Source organism: Cariama cristata, unplaced genomic scaffold, assembly GCF_000690535.1.
Source record: "Cariama cristata isolate BGI_N322 unplaced genomic scaffold, ASM69053v1 scaffold17751, whole genome shotgun sequence".
In the NCBI taxonomy this organism is placed as follows: Eukaryota; Metazoa; Chordata; class Aves; order Cariamiformes; family Cariamidae; genus Cariama; species Cariama cristata.
This window is the reverse complement of record NW_009598889.1, coordinates 28,997-55,780: the sequence shown is the minus strand read 5'-3', so window position 1 is coordinate 55,780 and position 26,784 is coordinate 28,997. Positions and strand designations below refer to the sequence as shown.

Sequence of the window (26,784 nt, the reverse complement as noted above, 5' to 3'; positions counted from 1 at the left end):
GACTAAGCTTACTTACTGGCAATAAAAATAATTCACGGCCAGGAATTCTATAATCACAGAAGAGCCTTACCTGTACTATATAAATATGTGCGTTTCATAACTGAGATGAAAATGAGTATCATTTGTGTATGGGAACATTAATCTGTAAATTGTCCTATTTGTCTTGAAACAGCTCTGTAACAGTCTGTAATATGTTTTTGAGAAAGGAGGGGGAGCTTTAATTTCTGATATATTTTGTACTTTAGAGAGTTATTCCTTTTTGACGCTCTCCATTGCAGAGACTTTTTGAGAAAGGGAACTTAAAAAGCCTGTTAGGTTGAGAGCTTTGTGTCCGCTTATGTAAAGCATTTATAAGTAACACCGTAGTTCTTATGCATTATAACTTTTTCAGTCACCAGAACCTTGTCTATGTAGTAATGAAAGGGCTTTTTGTTAATCTTACTAGTGTGTGAAGTGGAAAATATGATTGTATCGGGTCAGTTATTGTTCTGAAAAACATCTGGCAGGAATTGAGCTATAGTACACCTCGAACTGAAGCTTTACACCTTAAAAAGCATCTGGAGACACATGGATATTTACCGGAGAGCTTATTTATGTCTTATGCTCAGGAGCCAAAGATATAATGCCTGAACTTCCTAGCAGCCAAATTGGGGTTGGTGCCAGAGGTAAAGGTCACTTGAGATGATAAAGAACTGACCAGTTTTTAAACAGCCTACCAATTTGGGAGAAAGGGAATTGCCACATTAATATACTACTCCCTCTTCTCTCCATTATCAGCCTTTCTGCTTTAATGTTCCCTTCCATTTATTTTTCTCCTGTAGCCTTAATGTTTGACACACAACGCTTGACTCTCAAGGTTGGAGTCACTGGAAGGGAGTAGGGAGGTGGGAGTACAGGAATAGGAGATGTGGACTATTTAAAAGCTTCCAGTTGGCATGTCACTTTTGGCTAATCAGTGGTGTCAACCACGAATTTAAGCAGTGTAAAATTTTCTTGAATGATCCTATTGCCAAAACACATTAAAATCTGGGATTATATTTATATCCTGTGTAAGAATAGACTGAAATAAATTATGTGGGTGCCACAAGAGGAAGCATGCTTGGTGCAATAAAATAAAGAACCGATTATAAATCTAGGGATTACCTGAAGTGAGTTTCAGGGAGAACCTATTGAGAGCTGTTTCAGAAATGGGCTCCTTTTAAAATGAAGAACTAGAAAGCATAATACATTATAAGGTCATTTTCCTTAATTCTGTTTCTGCTTCAGTATTACCCTGTAGTAAGAAAAATATTTCTCTAACTGTAGTGCCTGATCTCTTTTTAAGGCCACTCTAGAATGGAGACTTGGATAACTCCATTACTGCAAGTTGTTTGAAATGTGTGAGAATTAACAGGAGATCTACTAGAAGTGTTTTTAAGGGTACAGGTCTGCTTTGTTGTACTGGAATTCAGGTCAGAGGTGATGGTAATCAGGAAGAAATAATTGATATGCTGGCTAATATGTAAAAGGTGATAGTTTTGGGGTTTAACAAATGATGATTTCCAGGGGAGTGGAGAACAGGGTTAACTGTCTTTTCATTATAACAGTGAAACCGTTGCAGGTGCCTATCCCAGTCATCTAAAACCATTGTAAAACTCAGTTATATATGAGAGCTCTCCATAAGGGTGGAAGCTCCAGGGCACTGTGGAAGCCTGTACATCTCCAGAGCGGCTGGAGAGGACAAGGCAGGCTGCTGTAGGGCATCCTCAGTACTCGTAGATGGATATATTTGAGTACCTGAATCTCTTCTGTCCATCATTACAGTATTTTGAGCAGTAGAACAAAATGATAGAAGCTGTTGGTGGCTTGTTTAACCTGGAAAGGCAATATGCTGCTAGGAAAATACAGAGCTCCCCCTACCCCCATTTCTTACATTAAAACTTTTATGTTCATTCAGATCACAATTTAATGTGTATATTTTTAAATTATGAATTATGGCAATACTGTCAAGTTGAGTGTGAAGAATTTAAAATTTGCAAATGCGAGGTGTTATATAACCTAGACCGATAAAAATTTATGTGGAAACACAAAAATCCCATGACTATTTAAAAAAAATATTTTTTGTTCTGGAACTCAAAAGGGGAGTGTGAAGTTTTTTAATTCTAGAAACATGGTAGTTTCAATATAATAGATAAAAGCTTGTTTAAATTACTTAACATGTCTTCTTTAAATAGAATAGTATAAATAAATTCTACTTTATGGATAGTTCTTCATCAACATGGAATTTTGAAAACAACTTTTGTCCAACAGTTGGTGTTATAAAGAAAAAGAAAAAAAAGAAAAAACCCTTTTGATAAACTTATTAAATACTTCAAAATTCTACAAATGACAACCTGGAGTTAAAAGATTAAATCATATTTAACATAACTAAAACCCTAAAATTGCAACAGTTTACAGCAAATCACCACTGGAATATTAAAATACAATTTTTCCAAAGCTTTTCTGTGTAATGTCTGCATCTTTGCCTTTTCCTTATTTGCTCCCTTTCAACCTTTCCTGTTACTGACTTGGGTTTATCTTTTCTCCCTTTAGAGAGTTTTGAGGTGACAGTCACCAAAGAAGGTGATAAAGGGTTCTTTCTATCCCTTTTATGAATATTAACCTACTAACTTTGGTTATGAAATGGGGAATCAGCACTTAAACAGAAGATCCTGTCATGCTCTTTTGTCCCATTTATTCTCCCAGTTTTTTTCTATTTTAAAATATATTGATAAAAACTGTTATGTAACCAAACCCTTGGTTAGAAATATCTGTAAATCAGACATCCATTTGAACCATTTGGGATTGCTGTACGTTGTATGGACACTGAAGAAGTTGGTTTGGGGGAATGTAGCGTTTTGTGGTATTTTCACGGATAGCTTACTTCTTTGGGACTTCTTTAAGTTTTTTCACATGCTTTGTAAAGTAATATTTAACTGCCGAAGCATTATAACACCTTCCCTGCGGTGCACTTCCTTCAGTACGTACCTCAGTAGTTCAAAATCCAAATCAAATACCTTCTTTTGAATACCTCTAGACATGTTTACAGTAGGAGTGCATTCTTGGTACTACGATACCACTGCAACTATGATAGCAAAATAGTGGTTTCTGTTGGTGTAAGAAAATCACCTTCAAAACATAAGAAGTTATACAGGTCAAAGCACAGTGTAGGTGATCAAACTGTTTGTTGAGCGGCTTTTGTTAGCACCGCTGGGTGTGCTGGGCTCACGCCGCGTAACGTGCTGACAGATTGACCTGGCTGTGCCAGCAAGAGGTCTCGTAGTGTAACCTGAGGCTTAGATGTGTTTTAAAGTGATGTGCTAGGGACTTCTCTTGCAAGTTTGTTAGGATGAAGGGTTTGAATAGAAAGGAAAGCCTACTAAATCGTGCCATGTGAGAGCTTCCTTGACTAACATATTTGGTCATATTAGTAGATAGCTGTTGAAATGGATGCCTGAGAAGTTGGTATTTCTACCTTTCTCATTCAGTAGTTTATTTTGATTCCCTAATTTTAGCCAGGTACATTGCACAGGAAGACTTTGTTCATTGATCTGTTGACAGAATTTCTGTAATTATGGTGCTGAACCTGTACTTGAAGCTTTTTTGTCCCTTGACTTGTAACTGTGAATTTTAACCTTTTGCTCTGGTCAAAATAAACAAGCTGCCCAGCTATTCCCAGTAGCTTGGCATAGAAGATATTACCAGTGGCCTTGGCTGTATGCTCTCATAAGATCTACTCTTACCCTAGAGCTATCTCAAGTACTCCTGTGAAATGCCTGTCTACATTTCTCTTTTTCTCTTTTGTATTCCTGCATGAATGGATGCAAATTAAACAAGTTGCTTGGAAGGCAGACGTATGCTTCTTTTTACTAAAGTTCCCAGAAATCACCCATTTTAAAGCACAATGCTCTTGCTTTGTCCACAGACCCTCACAAACCCTTGGCTGCAAAATATTTGGTCATTTATTTTAAAAATGTGTAATAATTTTGACCAGTTCTAACCTCTCTTACTTTGAATCTGTAGGTGAGATTTGTGGATTTAAAATTCATGGGCAAAATGTTCCCTTTGAAGCAGTGGTAGTGGATAAATCCACTGGTGAGGGAATAATACGCTCGAAAGAAAAGCTTGACTGTGAACTACAGAAGGACTACACATTCACCATACAGGCCTACGACTGCGGGAAGGGACCAGATGGAGCGAATGCAAAAAAATCCCACAAGTAAGTAAATCTGTGGTGGGCCGAGAGGAAGTTTGCTTTCAAGTGATCTCCTGCTCATGGTGATTTATGGTCTGTACATTTAGAGTAAATGTAAACCAAGTGTTGATACTGGAAGATTTTCATATAATGATAATACAAATAACAGCAAAATGGACAGGAACTGTTTTGACATCTCTTTGGCCGTATTCTGGATGATACTGCTTTGTCCCTTGATGTCTCTAAATTTACATTAGCAAATAGTGTGGGGATAGAAGCAGGAAAACTGTTGATATAGTTAAAATCTGACTTGAGTTGATACCAAGAGTTTGCATGGGATACCAAGCCTGGACGTTGTTTCAGAATTCAGTTTCTAAAAACGAAAAACTGGTTTGAGAAGTCAATCTGTATTAAACCTGACAAAATGGAAAAGAGTACATGTTGTTCTCATTTCCAGACAGCCTCACCAAAAAAAGCAAGATCAATAGCATAATGTTCATCCCTGCCTAGATTAAAGAATGGGAACAAAGCAATCTTTAGCTAATCTTTATCTGCAGAAAAAACCACAATGCTCTCTAGAAAATCCACTTGAAAATAACTGTTTTAACACCCTGGTGTAAACATCTGCAGAGCATGTGGAAGAGTACCGTTTGTGTGAAGCAAAGAGGAGTATAAATAAGATGAGGAATAGGCTAGTGGCAGTCATCTTGGTGACAAATACAACCTTGTTCCTCTATAGCTGTAGGCTTCAAATAGGCAGCAGAAAGTTATCTCCTTAAAGATGGCATGTAGGAAAAATAGATATGCCCTTAAACTCTATTTGATATTCAATTTGACTTTTGAAGAAAGATTTTAAAGAAAAAGATGGCAACAAATGTTTTGTTGGGTTGGCTGGAGTTATGTTCTTTGTTCGGTTTGATAGTGTACAGTTCCTTCTCTGCACTGTAGAACTTACCTGTATTTTTCTACTTGTGCTCATTAATTGAGATATAAACTTTCTTCGGATGGGTCTAGTAAAAATTACAGTTATCCAAATTCATGGCTGTGTAATGAACCAGTAGAGATCTAGCAGCATGCTTTGCAACTCTTCTTTTCCCACAGCAGAATGATGGATTTCCAAGACCTGCTGCACCTACAAACCACTGTTGAAATGTCCCTTACCCATGGCTGTCTGTTAGGTTTTTTTGTGGCTTTTAACTGTCTTGGAGTTTAGCTCTTAAAGTCAGGAATATAAAGTGTGTTTGGTACAGAAAGCCATTTTTTGTAGCATTTATTTAGCACATAGGATAAAATAAAACCTTAAAGATTCCTTTTTTTTTTTTTTTAGCATAAGCATTGGAAAACTTTTGGGTTTATGGAAGGACTGTAGTGATTGAATTCTTTATTAGTTTATCTTCCAGATGCTTTTCATTATTCGCCTTTTCTCCTTGGTCATTGACAGAAACTACATTATTTTCCTATTCTGTATATACCAGCAATCAGTGACAAGCATGAAAGGACAGAATTCAACATTCAGTCTGTTTAGGATTATCTAGCTAGCTGTGTGATGTGTTGAAGTGTATCCTCCACTACTATGACTCTTCCATCTATGTTGTCTGATCTCTCATTCCTACATCCAAGGAATAAGCCAGTTTTCACTGACTTACACAGCTCAGTACTTTGTTAACAAAAGAACGCTAATCAAATGCACTTGACTGAGCTCTTAGTCTAAGACCAGTCTTAACTGTCATTCTTGTTCATGTGAAGTAAAAATTGGGTGTTTATATCAAATACTCTGACAGCAGGAAAGACTAGAAGGATTGCACAGTTTTAACAGAAGTAAAAAGCGATATTGTCGCAGCTATGTTTTGTTGTATTTCCGTAAAATAGAAGCAATTTAATAGTTGCAGTACAAGGGTTTGAATTTTATTTGAAATAAGCAGCAATAGTAAGCAATAACATAGAACTACACTGAATTATATGGCAACACACTGGAAAAACATCATCTGCTTTCCTAGTTAGGCGTAGTTCAGATTGTTAGTTTTGTTAGTCATTGGTCACTTCTTTTCGGGAGCTTAAGTTCTGAAGGATAGCTTTATCTGCAAAAGAGGGAGCTGGTTTAGCAGATTCCTGGCATGAATCAGAGTTTTGCAGTATCTAGGATAAACTGACCTTTCTGTTTTACTTCCAGAGCAACAGTGCATATTCAGGTGAACGATGTTAATGAGTATGCTCCTGTGTTCAAAGAGAAGTCATACAAGGCAACAGTTATTGAAGGGAAGAGGTATGACAACGTCCTGAAAGTGGAAGCAGTGGATGCAGATTGTTCACCTCAGTTCAGCCAGATTTGCAATTATGAAATTGTAACTCCGGATGTACCTTTTGCTATTGACAAAGACGGTAAGAATGCGATGCACGATGGAGTGGGAATTACTATGATTTGCTGCCCTAAGAATAGGACTTCAGACCTGGTCAGCAGAAAACTACAGCAACCCTGTTTTAACCCTTTCCTACAACATAGTTAAACGGAGGTGTTCACTTCAGCAGTTTGAATTGATAATGAAAAGCGAGATGTCTTTCAATGCCAATGCCATGTGCTGTCTACTGACGTAAGGAGCAGATGGTGTGTTGCAGGTGTGTTGTCTCTTGTAAAATGCTTTTCAAATTAGAGGAAGTATGGTAGCTGTATTATCTTTTAAACCAACTCTTGGTAGGCTATTTTTCTTTTTCCTGTAGTTTTCTATTCTGTATTAGGTTAGCTTTTGCTAATTAGATTTCAAAAATGGGATTCCATCTGTGTGCTTTTCACTATTGGCATGCTCATATGTGGCTCTGGAGATTATGGTATTATGGTTATTGGTTTTGAAGTGTAGTGATTTGTTTAGGTCATTGCCTTTCTGCTGGTGACCTGTGGACCCTTCAGACTACTTCTAGGGGTTCAAGCAAGCTGATTAAGCAAAGTGAAACAGTTTTTAGTGGACTTTAGTTTGAGTTTGTGGGGGATCCACATTGCCAATGGATAATTTTCATGGATGTGCAAATTTCAAAAAAGGTAGAGAATCCTGGCACATGCCATACAACGAATGTATCACTTACCACCCATGAACAGTTTCATTTTGGGTAATATACTGTTAAGAGCCTGATAAGTATATACCTGCTGTTCTGTGTGTGTGTGCTCATCTCTGGATTTATATAATTTTTAAGGATCTGGGGCTGATGTCTGCCATTGAAAAGCCAAATAGTGAAGGGTTAATTCACTGGCAGGTGTGTCTGTTAAAGTCTTGGTACCTGTATGAAGTACATAGGTGGTACCTGAATGCATTTAATGTGGCAGTGACCCTGAGAAATGAGTGGATACTGATGTCTTGATTATTGCGGCTTTTTTTTTGTGTGTGTGTGTCAGGTTATATAAAAAACACAGAAAAGTTAAACTATGCTAAGGAACATCAGTATAAACTGACAGTAACAGCGTATGACTGTGGGAAGAAGAGAGCTGCTGAGGATGTGTTGGTTAAAATTAGCATTAAGCCTACATGCAAGCCTGGCTGGCAAGGTTAGTTTGATCTCCTTCCTATCTGCTTTTAGCATTTTCCAGTACCCCCAGTTAAACATGAGAGATTTTTAATATTGTTTCTTTGGATAAATATACAGGTTGGAGCAAAAGAATAGAATATGAGCCTGGTACTGGTTCATTAGCTCTCTTCCCCAGTATGCGTTTGGAGACATGTGATGAGCCAATAACTTCAATTCAAGCAACAGTTGAACTAGAAACCAATCATATTGGTAAAGGCTGTGATAGAGACACCTACTCTGAGAAATCCATTCACAGACTCTGTGGTAAGAATGCATTTGTTAAAGTAAAGTAGTCTCTCTTGCTTGTTAGTTTTTCTTTCAATATTATGTGATTATGTTATATCATAAATCAATGAGTAGATACAGTCTTCATTTGCATGTAGTTTCCTCCAAGCTTTTTTCCTGGCAGGCGATAAAAGGCATGAAATTGGCTGAAGGTTACTTTTAAAATAATTCTCAAATGCAGTAAAGAATCTCTTTCTTCTGCCTCTGCACTAGCTTGTATAGACTGATAACATCAGATCCGTGTTCAAGAGCTGAAAGAATGTTATATGTGTGGAAGGGTATAGCCTTTAAAATCTCTCTGTTTTTCTGAGGCCTGATGGATGTGAAGGATGCAATCGTAGGAACACATGGTGAAAAGTAGATGAGAAAATTGAGGAAGTGTGGTTTGGACAGAAACAGTTTACTTACATCAGTTAAATTTATACTGTGCTTGTCCGAGGAATAAAGGGCACCTTGGCATCTACGTATGCTGCAGTTAAAGGTCTGATAAAAAGTTTCTGAATCCTTTGTAGCCAGTATGGAAGAATTGGGATTACAGGAGAAATTATCACTGATGATTTATATCTTCAGCTTCAGTTGAAGTTAGTTGAAAGTGTGAATATGGTGTAAGCCTAGAGACCCAGGCAATTCCTAAGCTATTCCCTGATGAGGTCGCTGCGACATTAATAATTTAGGCTTGAAGTGGGGAAAAAACAGCAAGCTGAGTACCTGCTGCTGGGTATCATTGCTCCTGACTATGATATTATTAGAAAGTGATCTGGGAGGGGATGCTTATGCAACCCTCTTCAACTGGATGGATGTTAGTCTTACGCTTAGCGTAATGTCAAGAGAAAGGCAGCATGTTGATGGGCTAAGAGGGACAAGTGGTATTAATGTAATGGTTCCTGAGATAGAGGCAAAATAAGGTTCTACGGCTGTAGAGATAGTAAGCGAAACAATTTCAATGAAATCATTTGTCTACCCAGAAGTTAAATCTATGGAAGTCATTGTGATATGAGATGTCTATTATTAGTGCCACGTTATTTAAAAGGAGAATTGCTTGATGCGTGATGGTAGTCAATAATTATGACAGTTGGTGCTGAAAAATCAGTGCTCAGAAAAACAGTGTGGTTTGAAACTAGTGGTGGTCTTTTTTGTTTCTACCGATTTTCATTTGAGCATTTTTATTGTAGGTGCTGCTTCTGGCACAGCTGAGCTACTTCCCCCTCCAAGTAGTGCTGCTAACTGGACAATAGGACTTCCTACTGATAATGGTCATGACAGTGACCAGGTCTTTGAATTTAACGGCACACAAGCTGTGAAGATTCCAGATGGCGTTGTCACAGTCAATCTAAAAGAGCCCTTCATGATTTCGGTATGGATGAGGCATGGGGCTGGAACCAAAGAGAAGGAGACAATTCTGTGCAATTCAGACAAGACAGGTTCGTCAATAGTTCAAATATAAACAGTCTCGCTCTTGGGTTTTTTTTGGTTTTATGTGCTGAGAACTTTAAGGTTTTTTTCTTTAGGTTAGGTTTTTCTTGGAAGTGAAATTAAGTGGACTGTAAAAGTCGCTCTTTATTATGCTTACCTATAGGCATGGCCTTGGATTATCTAGCTTCAGATTAGGCAGACTTGTTTTTCTAATTCTGTTTCAATTTACGTTACGTGTTTTCTTTTTGCCGTGGTAGATGACTTACTCTGACAATGCAGTCTCAATTTTGCATCTCCAAAGATAGCCTTATTCTTGATACTGGCTAAAATCGTTAAGATACATATATCAGGTTTAGTGACAGCATTTGCTACTTTATCTTTTTTTTTTCTAGGAGGAGATAATTTCTCTTTCTCCAGTGATGAAGTTTTTTTTTCACCCTGTGCATAATTTCAGTCTCTGTGAATGCTACAGACACAATCATTTTGAAGATGCTATTAATAAGAAGGAAATCTGATAACCCTGTTTCCATAATTGCTGTCTAATGGGGGTAAAAGAATCCTTGTCTTTGTTAGCTGGAGCAGTGGATTTGTTTAGTGTATTAAAAAGATACTTTATTTAAAATGCTGCTAGGTTTTTCAAAGGAAACTAAGCTGAGTATACTTTAAATTTTATTTGAAAATAAGAAAGATATAACAGTATTTGTAATGTCCTGAAAGCATTTCTTTGAACAGGAGAAAAGTGACTGTCATTCAGAACCAGGTACAAATATTCGCTTTTCCCTACCTTCACCAATTCCTCTTAATCAAAACCCAGAAGTCTGGATTCGTGGGAGTAAGTGAACTGGAGTAAAAAGGCAAATTAAAAAAAATGTTTCCTGTTTTAAAGTGCAAGGGCAGCAGACCTTCCATACAAGTTTTCCTTTTTTTTCTTGATTTGATCTAACCGTATAATTTTGGGACAGATAGTTTCTGGCAAGATAAATGTAATTTGCCTTCATTTCAGTGGTACGTTATGCAATATTGAAAGACTGGAACTAGGTTTGTTGGAGGGAGGCAATTTTGAATATATTGCACTGGAACGATACAGTCAGATTTAATGCTGTCAGGCTGAAAGAATGACATGATCTGGGTATTTTTTTCATTCCCTCCTTTCTTGACTCATCCATGCCATGGAATGGATGATGTAGCTAAAATGTTTCTTTTCCTTGTTCTTACCTGTCTCTCTAGCGTCTCACCTTTTGTATTTATTTTAAATGATAAATCCTTTAGAGCTACGACTATATAGTTTTCTCTTAGGAAAGCATGTCCACCTGTGTACACGTTCCAAAACAGTAATGAGATGTGGCAGAAGCCAGTAATTCGTAACAAAAAAGCTCTTCCATTTGGAAATAGAGCTCTTTTTCTCCTGCTGCCAGGTTTGTCTCTGTAAGTCTTCAGTCCTATGCCTGGGTTTAGATTGGATTTGGAGGTAGACCTGTCTGTTTTACAGTGTGTTACTCATGGGTTCTTCAGAAATGTTTGCCCTAACTTCTACTTAACGTGCCCGATTTACTTCTACATTTGTTTCTTCCTATCAGTTACTTGGGGACTTAAGTATGAAACTACAGAACAGGTGAATTTTGTGGAGTTCTTAAGGTTTACAGAAAATAATAATGTTAATTAAAACTCTTGTGCAGATATGAACCGACACCACTACACGCTGTATGTACATAACTGCCGGCTTGTTTTCCTCTTCCGCCAAGATGCTTCAGAGGGAAAAACATACAAACCTGCTGAATTTCACTGGAAACTAAATCAAGTAAGTTTGGAAGGAGAGTTGGCAGGATGTTGGAATGCAGTGAAAACCATCTGAGACTAAACTCCCTGATAGTATAATTATTAATAAATACTTCTTGCAACTCCAGACTCCTGATCTTGTGTTTTATAGAACCCAACAATACTTATTTTATTTGTGATCAAGTGTCAAAGAGATTCAGCTGTACCTTTTCATCTTGAATATAAAGTGCTGCATTAGTGGTTTTATTAAACCCAGTGGGATACTCATGAAATAAAGTACAAGTGATTGTCCTGAAAGGTAGGAAAATGTGGATTTACGTGTGAAAATACAGTGTCAGTCTTTGAGCTGTGATGTCAGTTATCTTCACTACATATACTATAAGGTAACGTGCATGAGAAAATAGGAAGTATTCCGGTTTGTTTATGTCATTAAAGTACTTCTGAGCATGTGACGTTTTTGTAGATCAAAGTGTTAATAGGATAACAGAAGAAGTTATCTTAATCCTTTTTCACACTGAAATAAAATTTGTGACATATTACACAGTGCAAGCAGTAGCTACAAATCAGTTTTCTTAATTAGATTTTATTCCACAAAAATAGAGCTAATCGGCCTCTGAGGGATGCTGGTACTTTCTGCTTCCTATTTAGAGGGAGGAGTTGCCTGTTTGTATTCTTTCAGTCATGTATTGTTAATTATTTTAGATTTGAAAGTGAAGGCTGTAGTAACTAATCTTCACTTTGGTCCTACTAAGATCTGCAGAACTTACTTCTATGAATGCATTATGTTTATGATCATGAAGAGTGAGAAGAAAGGACTAAATAGTTTGTGTGCTTTTCTAGCCCTCTGGATCCGAGTGATAAAGTAACCTTGTATATCTGTAAATTTATAATGGTTCTTGTAGTTGCTTTAGGTTACTATTACAGGTCTGTTTTGCCAGTTACCTAAAGAAAGAGTTGCTTTCTTGCATACCTAACTATATCCTGGTTTCTGTGCAGGGCAGTGTATAGTGTTTTAATGGTAGAATGTCCATATGTGTTCTTATGGGAAGATTGTTGCTTTCCAAAAACTAATCAGCCTTTGTTATAAATAATTCTGCCATGGAAGGCTTTTTTCTATTCAAAATGGTCACGTTTTTCTCTAAGCAGTCCCTCTCAGCAAATACAGGTCCTTTGTCAACAGTATTTAAGAATGTGCTTGCATGTAGATATGTATTTCTAAATTGAAATATGCTGTTATTAGATATTATAAAAATACCTGATTTATTATATTAGATGTTATAAAAATTAAAGGAGCGGGAATACGTGCAGATTCCTATATTGGCAACAGAAGGAAAAAACTATTTATAAATATTTGACAGTTGGTTTGCCATTTCTAGGTGCATGCCATGTGTGTACATAAAGTATGTCTGTACAGGCTTATAGGTTGTCGGTATATCTGCATGCATGTGTATGCAAAATGTGCATCAGATCAGTTATTCAACTGTAATTTAAAAAAAAAAATATTGAAGTAGAATTTTTAAAACTTCTTTACTCAGGTGTGTGACAAAGAGTGGCATCATTATGTCCTCAATGTTGAATTTCCTGCAGTAACTCTTTATGTAGACGGTGTGTCATATGATCCTTTCCCAGTGACTGAAGATTACCCACTTCACCCTTCAAAGATAGAAACGCAGCTAGTAGTTGGAGCTTGTTGGCAAGGTAACTATTTACAATTGTTAATACTTTTAAGTAACCTTTTTTTTAATGAAATCTTTGTGGTTAGCCCAGAAGTACCTAGCAGATCTTTTTAGTACATGGAAGATAACGTGTTTTGTCTTCTACAGATTATTTTTGCTCCGGGCTAGTATCACGTATTTCCTCTTTTAGTCATTTGTTCCATGAGTGGTTTTTTTGCTTGTTGGCCACAGGTGCGTATGAAATACAAAGCTACTCACCAAGCAGCATTCCATCCAAGTGATTTTTGTGGTAACCATGGGAATATAGATAGCTTATTTTTAATAACAGTTGTAAGAGTACATCATACGCTTCAGATTACTAAGAAGAACACTTAAGTAGGATGAAAAGCATATTGTAGAAAAAGTGTTCTCATAAACGGAAGCATGACCAGCAGACAGTTCAGCTAAGCATCACAGTGATGCTGTCTCGGATATTTTACCATTTCTGCTTGTAAAAATAAACATAGAAAGCATCTGCTTTATTGTATGCAGACTATGGCTTAAAACACGATATTCTGCAAACTGTAAAATGCCGATTCATGTGCTTTAATACTTGTGAAACCTACTCTTCAAAGCTTGAGAAAAAGGAGAAGACGGTATCTGAACATGGATGCTGATTACCAGAGATCTTATAACAAAGCTCCTGCTTCACAGTCCTGAAGCGAAAATGTTTGCTTGCCGATTAAAGTACACCCCAGCTGGTATAAAGCTCATCTTTTTGGTCAGAGATAAAACAGTGTTAAATCATTTGTGGTTTATTGTAGTTCGGAATATAGACTGTAGTTGCAGTCTGCAGTAATGCGTAGAAGTAGCTTGTGAATGAGTGGCACATGGAAAGCTTTGAGACATTTTAATCAAATTAACGGTCTTCTGTCTTAATACTGTCTCTTTTCTCTTTGAAATTTAAGGCATTGAAGTGTGAATGAAGGTTGAATTATCAAAATATCCTCTCCATCAAATTTATTATTTTGTGGCAGGTTCACTATCTTTCAGTATTAATGTTATTTCAATGCTAAATTCATTCTGTTGTCCCTTCCTTTGAGTCAGTTAGTTGTTTTCTTCATAATTCATCTCATTCTGTTTGTGACTTTCCAGCTATCTCTTCTAGCTCAAAGGGAAGCTATAGTGGTTGGTTTTCAAGAAACCGGAGCTTGGAAACTCTGTTCCAGCTAAGCGTATGGATTGTATAATGGCTTCCGTATATGTTATGCATCCTAACAAAAGCATACACATTTAGTTTAAAAACTCCTGTGCTTTTATATTGGCACCATTATATTATTCTATAATTTCTTCTGACATGAATTTTCTTTTTAATGGCAGCAGACTGAAATGGGAGCATTAAAAGTCTGGAATGCAAGAACTTGAGGTGCTACCTTTTAAAAATTCCACCAAAAGTCTGACTTTTAGGGGAGTAGAACACAGGGGAAGAAAGTATGCCAAAGGAGTGAAGTTCGTGCTTAAGGCCATCCTCTTTGTCTTACCAAGATTTTAAAATGAATCAGGCTCGTCTAAGTTCTATATACAGCTTACCTCTAAGGAGAAGAGAGATTTTATGCTTTTGAAAAAGTTCTTTTTTAAAAGAAGATTAAAAGCTGTTTTCTTTTTTGGTGCTTCCCCCTGAGATGCTTCCATCTGATAAATTGACTGCTTAATACATAAGATGCTATTATTATGATAAAAAAAATTGTGTCAAAAATAGCTCCCTTTGTTCAGCATTTAATACCTTTTGGTGATTTGCTGATCTAGGCTGAACCTCACCTTAATTTCCCCTTTAGTGGTTGGGAGAGGAGAAAATCAGTTGAATCAGTTGGTAGAGCTGTATCTCGTTACTAATAGTGGTTTGTGTGGGACTGGGTATTTGTGGTTGAAGTGTTCTCCAGTGTGACTGTTTTACTGCAGCTTGTGTATGGGGCTTGTCAGGAATGTTACGTTCGTGTAACCACGTAGTAATGCTTCTTTCCTGCATTGCAGCTATTCATGTGTTCAAGAACTCATAATCCTTGAGAAGCTGGGTCGAGTATAAGCAGACTTTTTGGGGGAAGTCCTGCTTTTTATTTTCTGTGATAAGAGAGTTTGCCAAATTGTAACTACTTGGTCCTTTCCCTATTGTCCTATTCTTTGTCTTGCTTTTCTACAGAATATACAGGAAATGAAAATGACAATGAAACTGTGCCTGAGACCTCTGCAGGTTGCTGGAGTTTTTTCCCTACTGATTTATTTCATTTTTAAGCCAAGACATTGCTTCATCTCGCACACAGCATGAAATGCAGGCGTTGCATTCGGGCCATTGACCTTCACATAATCCTCTCCTAGGCTTGTTTCTTCATTGTGCTTCTATCTCCAGAGCTTCATCAGCTGTTTGTTTTTTTTTTTTCTTTCTTTCTTTGTTTTGTTTTTGTGTTGTTTTTTATTTTTGGTTGCACTGAAATGCGCATCCATGTACAAATCTGCAGCCATTGTGATAGCAGTGAAGTGGTGTAAAATAAGTTGCTGATGTAAAATATCAGCTATAATTTTTCTTTCATCCAGTTTCGTTAAAAGATGAATGCACTTCATCCCATATAAATTTAAGTATATATATGTATGTAGGAATGTGTGTGTATCATAGAATTAATTATTCAGTATGTTGAGAAGGACCTCTGGAAGTCAGGTAGCTCTACTGCCTACTCAAAGCAAGACTAATTTCATATTTAGATCAGGTTGCTTGTATATAACTCAGACAGACCTGTACTTTACAGTGGATACTCACTTGATCAGGAATTGATAGAAAGTTGTAATTACAGTCAATGGGCATAAAAGCTTTGGGTACCAGGTATTTCAGGTTGGCTGCAGGGTTTTATTTTCTTAGAAATTTTTAGTGATAGTTTGGTGGATTTTGTGTCTTGAGTTGAGACACTTAAAATTAGTGTAGATTTCTAAAAGTGTATTCAAGATGTGTACTCTTTCTGTAAAGTTTAAGAATTCCTGGAATGGTCTAGATATAATTGACAAGACGTTTCTGGCTGTGCAGCACATTTTAATTTGGCAAGGAGGTAACAGAATCCAGGGGCTAGAAGATGGAGCTGTACAGATCTAAACTGGAAATTAAATAATCTGTAACAGGACAATGCACTACTGAAAATTTTATCACGTTATGCCAGGAATCTTTTATCACTTAGAATCTTTAAAACAAGCTTAGACATCTTTGTAAAAATCTGGTAGCTTAGTAAGTGATGACCTTGAAATACAAATTTTGGGGTGGTGTTCTGTGACCCCCGTTATTTAGCAAGATGGACTAGGTGATCATTGTGATGTCATTTTCAAAAAATCTAAGCAATGACAGGCTTACTGGGATGCAGTTCCTCAGACTTAACTCGGATATCTAAAAGCACGTTACCTGATTTTAAACTACTCGGTTGAGTCCATACAGAGAAGGTGGCCCCTTTAGAGGGGAGGAATTAACTCTTAGACACCTTTTTCAGAACGAGCGGAATCACTTTGTGAAGCTTCTTTCTGTCCTTTGAGTGTAAAGAGAGCCTGTAATGATCAGTTTAGATGTAGATAACTAACATCTCAAGGGGAAGGATGCTGTCGTCTTCTGTCTTGATGGGCATTGCCCATTTTGTAGAGAACCGACGAGTAGGAGGTGTTACCTCAACGTGAAGGTTTGGGTTTCATCATTCATTTCGTTGGTTCTGTCTTTCATTTCTAAAGAACACCACCTCGCTGTATGGGCGATTTCTTTTGAAATGTTTGTTGCGAAAATACCAGCCTTAGTTTCGCAGTTCAAGATGGCCACACTCGTTTTGAAGGCCATATGCATGGTGAACTGTTTAATTCTTTCTTTATGCTTGAACATAATCACAAGGTTAACACCCAGAATGGATAAAAACTAACCCGCATGTATATACTACTTTGTGGTACCAGAAGGCGTATTTGTTATTTTACAAAAGAAAAAAAAAAGTGAAAAGAATCAAAACATATAAAGATTTTTTTTTTCCCCTCCTCCCTTTACAAAGGTGGTGAACTCCACATGGCTCAATTTTTCCGAGGCAATCTGGCGGGTTTGATGATTCGTTCTGGTAAACTGGAAAACAAGAAAGTGATAGATTGCCTATATACTTGCAAAGAGGGACTGGATTTGCAAATGGCTGATGGTGTTGGCAAAGGCGTGAAGGTAAAGTAGCATACGAATAAAGGGGAGCATCTGTATTGCTTTGCTGATAATAGTTACAGGTTTTGCTGGCAGAGTTAGTAGGGATATCCCAAATAAAACAAGCTAATCTATTGTGACATTTTGCATTAAAATGCCATGAAAACTGGGAAATCTTTCCTGTATAGGTATGGTCTTAGTGGAGTTTAAGAATGAAAGTTACTGTGTTCTCTTTAAGTCTTGAAGAGAAGTTCTGTATTTGTAAGCCTTTCTGTTTTACCAGCTATACCAGGTTGTCTAATAAGAGAGAGAGATTCTTAACAAGCAGCGTAGTAGAATGAGACTAACTTGCATGCCTTTTTTTAGTAGCAAGGCTGTGTTAACAGAGCTAAATTTCTCCTTTATATTAGCTGTCTCTCTTCCATGTTCACATCAGAACTATGATAAGTGCCTAGATTTTTTTCTTAAAGAACGAAACACTAAATATACTCCACTGGAATAAAGTAGTGAATAGGGGAGTTAGATTGTGTACTACAAGGCCAGTAAATAATGTCCTTACTGCTTTGAATACAGACGTAATTATCCTAGTATTTACCAGGCTAAGCAGTGAATGAAGTTCCAGTTTCAATTACCAGATCATGTTACTGTTTGGGTATTCTCTTATTATTTTTTTTGTTGTTGTTGTTTCAGATCCACATGAACCCAAGTCAGTCAACACTGACCTTAGAAGGGGATGATATCGACAGAGTTGATAAGGCCATGCAACACATTTCCTATCTGAATTCCCGCCAGTTCCCAACACCTGGGATTCGGAGGCTTAAAATCACCAGTGTTGTCAAGTACGTCCTAGTGCTGAAATGATGTTTCACTGTACCGTGATACATGAACATCATTCCAGGTTTCAGTATCTCAGTTGTGATAAAAAAAATTAGTCTTGCTGTATGTGACCATCACATGTTTGAATACGGCAAATGTTTTCTACACCAGCACTCTGTTTTCTTCCTGAGAATATAGTAAGGAGTGTGTAAGGTAGGGAGGAACTTAACGCAAGGGTATGCTGTGAGTATGCCTCCAGTATCACAGCCTTCATTAAAGGTGTTCTCTGTGGCTCTTAGTCATAGCATAGAAAATGGGGCCAGATGTTAACTGTAAGTAAAATTAATTGTAAGATTGCTCCCTTGATGGGGAATTCTTACTTTCCAGTGCAGTTGATGAATTTATCAAAGACTCTTGGGTCTGAGACAGAGCTTTCAAAAATTTATAAAGCAATTACCCTGCATAATTGTGCCTCCCTCTCAAATAGCCTCCTTGACTGTGCAAAACTGCTTCTGTATCTCATAGATGTTTCAATGAAGAGGCCTGCGTCTCCATTCCTTCTGTGGAGGGATATGTAATGGTCTTGCAACCAGAGGAACCGAAAATCAGCCTTAGTGGCATCAACCATTTTGCCCGCTCTGCTTCAGAGTTTGAGAGTTCTGAGGGTGTTTCCCTCTTTCCTGAGCTTCGCATAATAAGCACCATTACACGAGAGGTGGAGCCAGAGGGAGACGGAGATGAAGATCCTACAGGTAACATCTGTTTCTGCTTGGGACTGTTGCCTGCGCTTGCTCCGTTCAGTGATCGTGTTGGAGAATCTTCTTCTTGCTAAGAGGCGTGGATTTCTCTTTTAGTACAGAATCTAGTAGGGGGGCAAAAGATGGTGCATCTCCTGTGACAAGGTGTAGATACTTGGGCTAACAATAATTTACCTGGAAATGGTAGTAAGCCCAGGCTGTTACTTTCATGTAAATATCCCTTGTTTGTATTTTTATTTATTTTTTAATTCATTATTTCATGAATACTTGCTCACTTCAGGCCCAGATCTTACTGTTTTTTCTGGAAGAAGAGTTGAGTTTGCATGTGACCTTTTATAGCTCCTGGGCTCGTCTACTTCACCTTTGTTTCTGCTTACCTCTTTGGCTTTTTCTCTGCTTTTTAGTACAAGAGTCTTTGGTATCTGAAGAGATCATGCATAACCTGGATACATGTGAGGTGACAGTGCTAGGCGAGGAACTAAATCAGGAACAAGAAAGCCTGGAGATTGACATGACACGATTACAGCAGAAAGGCATTGAGATGAGTAGTTCCAACCTGGGCATGATAATCACAGGTAGGGGTTACTACTTCTCATCTTTTTGTAGGAAGGGTCTGAAGACAGTGATAACGAGAAGAGTGTGCTAGAGAGATGGTTCAGAACACCTTTCTCCAAATACTTCATTTTTTTACTAGAATTTCAAGCTCAGAGGCGTTACAACTATTTTGTGGATTCTAGAAAATACGTCATTCTAGAACCTCCTTTCTGTTCTTTTCTCATGTCCCAAATCGCAGGTTACCTCTGGACTGTGAAAATGAAGTATACTTTGCCTCGGAAAAGACTTGTTCCTTGCACAGATAATCCAGTGCCTAGGAGCATGCGTCACCTCTTTCTATTTTATATTCAGAATGCGTTAGTGCCTTCAAAAGCAAGGCTTCCAAAATCCCTTCAAAGACTAACTGGGTCTAGGATTTTATCACAAAATCAATCCACAGAATTTCTGTGGAGCCACATATGTGTGTGTCTGTGGTGTTACCTTTTTTCTACTACCTGAAAATCAGCCAAGAAAACTTACTTGAAGAAAGGGAGTAGTACTTGTTGGGTGTATGATGTTGTACTAGCCTTTTGCAAAGTAATTGTTTTACTTGTTTACTTCTCTCCACAGGGGTTGATACTATGGCTAGTTATGAAGAAGTTTTGCATTTGATACGCTACAGAAACTGGCACACTGTTTCTCTCTTTGACAGAAAGTTCAAATTGGTCTGTTCTGAGCTTAATGGACGCTATGTCAGCAATGAGTTTAAAGTGGAGGTATGTGTGCTGATCTGTTCACTCTGAGAAGTTTTAGAGTGAGGATAGCTAGGAGGATAGAAGTTGTGCCTTAACTGGTAGATAATTGATCAGTTACTGATTTCAATTTTTGTCCTGTAAATAAATATTAGTAAACGTGTGTTTCAGGCTGTATTTTAATCTGTAAGTGAGTTCTTAATCCTAGGTTTCAGCTTTAAATAAGGCTGTCTAAACAGGTGAAACTGTTGTGTAGAAGAAATAGCATGGCTAATGGAAGTGTGAGGGCGAAAAGGTTGAATTGGAAAGACAGTGTATTAATTTAGCAAAAAACTAGCAAATGGAGTTGAGAGTAGTGCTGCCAGAGACTTGAGTGGCCTTCATGTGTAACTTCTAGGATTCCGCAAACGACCTTGCTAGGCCCTTTACTGTTTTGCTTGTGTGATGCTTAAATTGCTGATACTAAGGGCTTATGTAAGAGCACAGATAGGTTACAATTGCATTTCCTCTGCAGTAGAGTACAGGTTAATTATTACTTAGTATGCTTATATCAAATATATGGAGATACAGCAGAAGATAACATAAAGGGCACTAAAATTCAGGTGCTGGAATGTGAAGTTACTTATATGGAGAGGAACTGTCACATATCTCTGCACCTTTCAGCTATGAGCTGGAATTTCTATGTTTTAAAGCTGACCAAAGGGATGACAGTAAAGTTAATTGTATTTACCACTAGTTGGGTGGTTATGGTGGGCTGGGGAGCCTCCCACGTTGCAGAACAGAAATTTTTTATTAAGTAATGTGGTTTTGTTTCCTGAGGAAATTCTGTGAGCTTGAGTTTGGATCTTACCAAAGTGTTGAACTGCAGATGTTTTCCTTGTTCTGTCATCAGCGTGCTCTCTTCCTGTTGTGCAGCTGGTCAGGTACCCGATAGCCCAGTGCTCCCTCACAAGAGGGGTATATTTAGCTCTGCTGCTTTGGCAAGGAAACATGAAATAGGCTGTGTAAATTACGAGCTTGCAGCTGTACCTATAAGCCAGCTATGCTAAGTGTGGGTTAAAATTTTAAAGAATACGTTTTATTCTTAACCCTTTGACCGTAATATGGATTTTTTTTCTTTGCTGTTACCTGAAGATAACACAGCAGAATAAGAAAAGATGAGAATAAAGAAAATGTAATTCATGTGTTATGTGTCTGTGTACATACTGTCATTTCAGGACTAAAATGGCTGGCTACCAGATTTGATAATAAACTGACTTTATGTGTTTTATTCTGAAATACTGGTGTCTGTGCACAAACTTGCCGGACTAACTAAAATGGATTTGAGAGCTGTTAAACTGAAGGATTTTGTGCAAGAAATTGTAACATATGAGGAGTTACTCATTAGGATGATTGTCCCCTGAGACAAGCCATTGCTCTGTGGAAGGAGAATTGGATGCCTGCTCTGGGAAATCGATTCCTCCCACCCCCCGCCTTTCTTTCTTTCTATCTCCTCAGAAGTAAACTGTTGCATTTCTGGAGTTTAACATTTTCTTTTTGCTCCTAGGTGAATGTTATCCACACAGCTAACCCACTGGAACATGCTAATCACATAGCTGCACAACCACAATTTGTTCATCCAGTGCATCACACATTTGTTGATCTCTCTGGTCACAATTTAGCTAACCCTCATCCATTTTCAGGTAAGAATTCTCAGTCACTGAAGTTCAAGTGTTTTTTTTTTCTGATGTTAAAATACCGTAGAGGCTTCTTGGTGCAGAGAGGTGGTTTTTTTTCCCCAGAGTTTAAAACAGTGTATTGGACTAGTAATCTAAGCAGCCACTCGCTCCTGTTCAGCTGTTGCCCAAGCAGGAAGGAGTGGATTACTAGAGATCTGTGAAATAGCTTTTCCTGCCAGCAGGAGAGCTTTCTGTTGGTGTGCGTATGTTGGAAAACGGGAGGTGTACTAGTCTTGAGGGGACTGTAAGACCTAGGTAAAGGACCACGAGGAACTGGGACAATATTTCTTCTGAATGGCATGAGGAAAGAATGGCAGCCTTATTCCCTTGGTGAGTCGTGGTATCTGTCCTTTTAATTATGTTAATTTGGCATGGGTGCAGGATGTGAGAGGAAGGCATTTTAGAGAGGAGTCTCTGTGTGTGGTAGAATCTGCTTTCCATGTGTTGTCAGCCCTTCAGATTGATGTAATTATACTTAAGGAATGTAAGTTTTAGTTCTTAGTCTTCAACTGACTTTTTAAGTGGCCTTAGACAAACTGCTGCTGTGTAGCTACATATAATATTTGTATAATACCACTTCCCTCTTGCAGGTGATGGCAACAGAGGACTGGTTATTAGCATTGTGTAAGAGTTACTTATCAGTATCATTTAAGAAAGTCCTTTTATTTTCTTGTTGCAGTTGTTCCAAGTACAGCCACTGTTGTGATCGTAGTTTGTGTCAGTTTCCTGGTTTTTATGATTATTCTGGGAGTGTTCCGAATCCGAGCTGCACATCAGAGAACGATGCGTGACCAGGACACTGGAAAGGAAAATGAGATGGACTGGGATGACTCTGCTTTGACCATCACTGTGAACCCCATGGAGGTAAAGCTGGTGTCTCAGCACTTCACAAAAAAATGCCCTTTTCCAGCTGTAGTGGGTGTGACTGTACATGGACGGAGGAGTAGAGCAAAAGCAACCACTGAACACAGAGTAGAGACATTAACTGTGAATTTTTAATGAATGTGCCAAAGTGACAAATGCGAAGAGCAGTTTTATATTTGGGATCTTGCATGGGTTATAGCTTCATGATACGTAATTGGATTTTACAGGTCAGTGTCCAACACTAGCGTTTATCGTGCTGCACACTCCCTTAACTATAGTCCGCCTTTTTCCAAACTTGCACGAATTTATTGTCAAAACCTGGGTGTTTGTGATGTTTCCTTCTTCCGTGGTTGACATACGAATGTTTGGAAAATCAGGAACAAGAAGGATGTGCAGCCTTAATGCTCTTTGTGTGAGACCCTACTGAAAGATCCTTTTCCAGTAGAATTTGAAGTACTGGATCGCACTTCAGAATTAGTTTGTTTAGAGTGACAGGATTGATAGCAATGTTACAAAGCTATTTTAAAGAGTGCTGCTTTTCTGGTTGCCTAATTACTGCTGAACTCCTAAAAACATAAGGAATCTATAATAGCTCTTTCTCAAAAACAAAACGAATTTTGTCCAGCATGATGTCAACAGCTAGTTTCTGTCTTAACAGACTTATGAGGATCAACACAGCAGTGAAGAGGAAGAGGAAGAAGAGGAAGAAGAAAGTGAAGATGGAGAAGAAGATGACATCACTAGTGCAGAGTCTGAAAGCAGTGAGGAGGAAGAGGGAGAGCAGGAGGAGGACCAACAGAATGTTAATAGACAGCAACAGCTGGAATGGGATGACTCTACCCTCAGTTATTGATTCTAGCTGTTCCCTTTGTCTTTATGTTTCTGCTCTAGAAGACTCCCCTGTAATACACTCCATTGTTACCAAGGATTCATGGTGTTTAAAAAAAAAAAAAAAAAAAATCATTCTGGCCAGTAGATTCAACCCACACACATCCCCGTGTTTGTGTTATGTCAGCTAGTTCCTGATGCTGTTTCTAGAATTGTAGTTAGCACCTCTTTTCCTTCAGCCATGCCTCAGTGACTGGATTTTTTTTTTTAAGCTATGTGAGGAACCACCTTGCACTTTTTTCTTCATGTCATCTCAGCTAAGTGACTCTACAGATCTGTAGCCATTGCACATGAATTTCTGAACTGTCTTTTTTTGCTCAGTGAAACAAACTTGGCTTTGTTCCTTTTTCTCTTTCTAAAAGATGCAAAGATTGCTTGTTGACAAAGGGTAAAGCTGCTCAGTTTAGCCTGTTGATTTCTTTTAATTTTTTTCCCCAAATTAGTGCATGTGTAAAGTGGCAGAATGAGGTTAATATGTAGAAGATTAACAGACTTTTTAATATTTTGTAAATATATTGGAATTATGTAATTATGTCATTTGTGGTAGTGAAAACAGGGATTGGGGTTTAAAACATGCTAAAGTAAAAAAAAAAAAATCATGCAGCATGAAATATTACAAGTCTCATACTACTGCAGCAGGAGCACGGGCACAGTTATCTAGTGTAGATGTGTCAGTAACACAGTGTCATTGGCCTTGACTGCCATGTTTGCTCATGCCCCGCTCTGTTTTTTACTTTAATTTTTCTTTCTTTTTCTTTAAACTCCTTTATTTTTGCAGAGGGAACAGACAAGCTTGTGAGAAATTGTAAAGGCTTTAGGAACCTCTGCAGAGGTTCAACTGCCCTGTGCAATACAGTTGTTTTTGTTTTTTCTTTTTTTGTTTTTGGTTGTGTGGTGGTTTTTTTTTTTTTTCCCCTCCAATTAAGTCTTGGCATAAGGGCTTTTAAGTTATTGGGAGCAAACACCACTTGGCAGGTGGGCAAATTAGTGTGCTGTTGCTGTGGTGTGTTGCCACAGCTCCTCTTAATTACAGTGAGGCTCCCTGTAGTACAGTGATGGTCTGTTCATACTGCGGACAGGGTGGATTATTCATTTAGTCGATTGTTACATTGGTAACTGAAGCTGGAAAGCCTGAGACCTGTGCACCTTGGCTACCAGGCTCCATTGATAGGTATTTTGGTTTTTGGTTTTTTTTTTTGGCTGTTTGCTCTTTCTAATTTGGTAGTGGGAGGGTTTGGGGCATAGCTGATATCATTTCTATTAAACACACTCCTGCGCATTCCCTGTAGCCCCTTGTACAGTAACTAACTTGGACTGTTGGTGTATTAAGCCTTTGTTTACACTTAGTAATTGTGTTTTCCTGCTGGTGAAAAACTATAGCATAAATTATCCAACCAGAAAACCCTGGGAATCACGTTAATATTATTCCAAGTCCAGATGATTTTGGTTGTTTGATCAAAGTTTCTAACTTGGAATTGCAAAGGACTTTTGTAAAGAAATAGCTGAAAGGTACGAAAGTAAGTTATGACCCCATGGTGGAGAGTGCTAGGGTTTTATTTTTGTAAGGCGGGTCTTGTTTATTTAACTTTATTTGGTCTTCTGCAGAGCCTTGAATAATGAATATCTGCTTACTTGATTTTTTTTATGTTTGGAGGTGGATTAAAAAACAGAGTAACTTGTTTTGCTTGTAACAGGAGACTAGGACTCCATTCACTCCTCAGCACGGTAAGCAAAGTTCCAGTTTTTTGCTCTTGTACGTAGTCCGCCTTTGTTCTAGGCGCACAGCCCACGGGTCTGGTAGCAGGCTGGTGAGTGGCACGGGTAGTACACGGCAGGGAAAGGTTGCGCTGGGTGAGGGTGCTAGAGGAGCAACAAGCAAGCCAAAGGATGGGGCACAAAGGGTCATAATTCAAAGTGATACAAGATAAGGATTAATCCAAATGTTTCTCTAGTTTTGATTTTCAGAGCAGACCTATTCTCACCTAGTCATGGGTGTAATGGCATCTAATGTTGGGTTTTATCTGGGGTAACGCTTGACTGCGGAGTGCCTTTTACAATAGTAGATGGACCTGGAAGCAGGGAGGAGAACCCACACAACTAGCTTACCGTTTTTGGGGTTGGTTTTTTTTTTTATGTAAAATTTTAGATTTCTAAAATGGGGAAATGTTTTTGACTACTTACGTGGTAATATAACTGCTAGTTTTAAGTAAACTGGGAAACTTTTAACTTATGTCTGACAGTTGTCCTGTGTTAATGTGTAGAAGACTTATCCTTCCATATACTGTTGCTGTAGCTGCTGTATTTTAGACCAAAACTGATCATGACTTAATGGTAATACTGAAAGGTTGTAAACGTCCCGCTGCAGTTTGTAGCCACTGTGGGTATAACTTTTCAGATGTGTATATTGGTAACAAGTCAGTTTGGAAAGTCTATAAGCTACAATAAATTTCTGGTTCTAAAGGTTGTTTGCATTTATTTCTTACTGAATGGAACAAAGTTGAATCAAGTTGTATTACCTGTGTGTTAATTTGCCTCTGTCGGTGGCACAGAAGAGTTCTGGTTTTGTTGATCTCTCAAGCATAGAAAGACTTCAGCGGCATGTGTGTACAATTTATCAATCTTCCTTTTTATTTTTTGACTTACAAAACATGTACCTAAAGCAACTGAAAAGTTAAACATGTAAACATTCTTTTCTTACAGAACCATGGTTTGGCTTAAAAAAATACTTCTTTTTTCAAAGGCAACAGAATAAGCACAATCAGTTTGTACAGTTAAAAAAAAAAAATCACAGAAGCATCTCTGAATAAATAGAAAGGTTGTATCATTTTGAGCATGTTTATAAAATCAGAAGCTACTTATTTATAGTGAAATATAGTATTTTTGAAAGTGATTTAAGTTTCAGTCTTCAGTACAGTTCAACTTGCTGAAAACTATCAGGTGAGCTGCTGCTTTGTAAATTTGGAGACAGAGGCTCTCCGCTGACCCCATACAGCCATCAGGGTTTCACTCAGGATGCTATCCCAGTGGTGTGCAAGGAAGAAGGTCCACTTGATGCATTTATTTTAATTTTTTTTTTAATACTTCTTGTAGGTAAGTAAATTTTCTAGACTAAGTAGCTTCTCTGTAAAACTGTGCTAGGTTGAGAAACACCTTTGGAATTGCTCAGTTCTTGCAGTTTACGCTGATACAATTTTGTTTTATTGCACTTCTAAAATTGAAGGACAGATGACATGAGCCACTGCTGCTTTGTACTTTTGCTAAACTATATTAGGGCCTGAGTTTTCTGGAAACACTAGCAAAACAACGGCTGAAGGTGTGAACTGCTGCGCGTCTGTAAACCAGGTACCTGAGAGTGACTAAGGAATACG

General features: G+C 38.0%; 1 protein-coding gene across 1 annotated transcript in view; it reads left to right on the top strand.

The window, feature by feature from the left end:
- Positions 1-25,876, top strand: part of CLSTN1 (calsyntenin 1) — a gene marked incomplete at its 5' end in the record, with an annotated part of 30,198 nt that extends 4,322 nt beyond the window's left edge. Inside the window, 17 exons of the mRNA XM_009709487.1 lie at positions 2,572-2,601; positions 4,042-4,237; positions 6,384-6,592; positions 7,596-7,745; positions 7,844-8,029; positions 9,223-9,471; positions 11,140-11,261; positions 12,775-12,937; positions 15,092-15,142; positions 16,953-17,110; positions 17,777-17,925; positions 18,428-18,654; positions 19,065-19,235; positions 19,825-19,970; positions 21,493-21,628; positions 22,344-22,528; positions 23,187-25,876. Coding sequence (XP_009707789.1) covers positions 2,572-2,601; positions 4,042-4,237; positions 6,384-6,592; positions 7,596-7,745; positions 7,844-8,029; positions 9,223-9,471; positions 11,140-11,261; positions 12,775-12,937; positions 15,092-15,142; positions 16,953-17,110; positions 17,777-17,925; positions 18,428-18,654; positions 19,065-19,235; positions 19,825-19,970; positions 21,493-21,628; positions 22,344-22,528; positions 23,187-23,381 — 2,723 coding nt within the window. The remainder of the gene's footprint in view (positions 1-2,571; positions 2,602-4,041; positions 4,238-6,383; positions 6,593-7,595; positions 7,746-7,843; positions 8,030-9,222; positions 9,472-11,139; positions 11,262-12,774; positions 12,938-15,091; positions 15,143-16,952; positions 17,111-17,776; positions 17,926-18,427; positions 18,655-19,064; positions 19,236-19,824; positions 19,971-21,492; positions 21,629-22,343; positions 22,529-23,186) is intronic.
- Between the last annotated feature and the right edge of the window lie 908 nt (positions 25,877-26,784).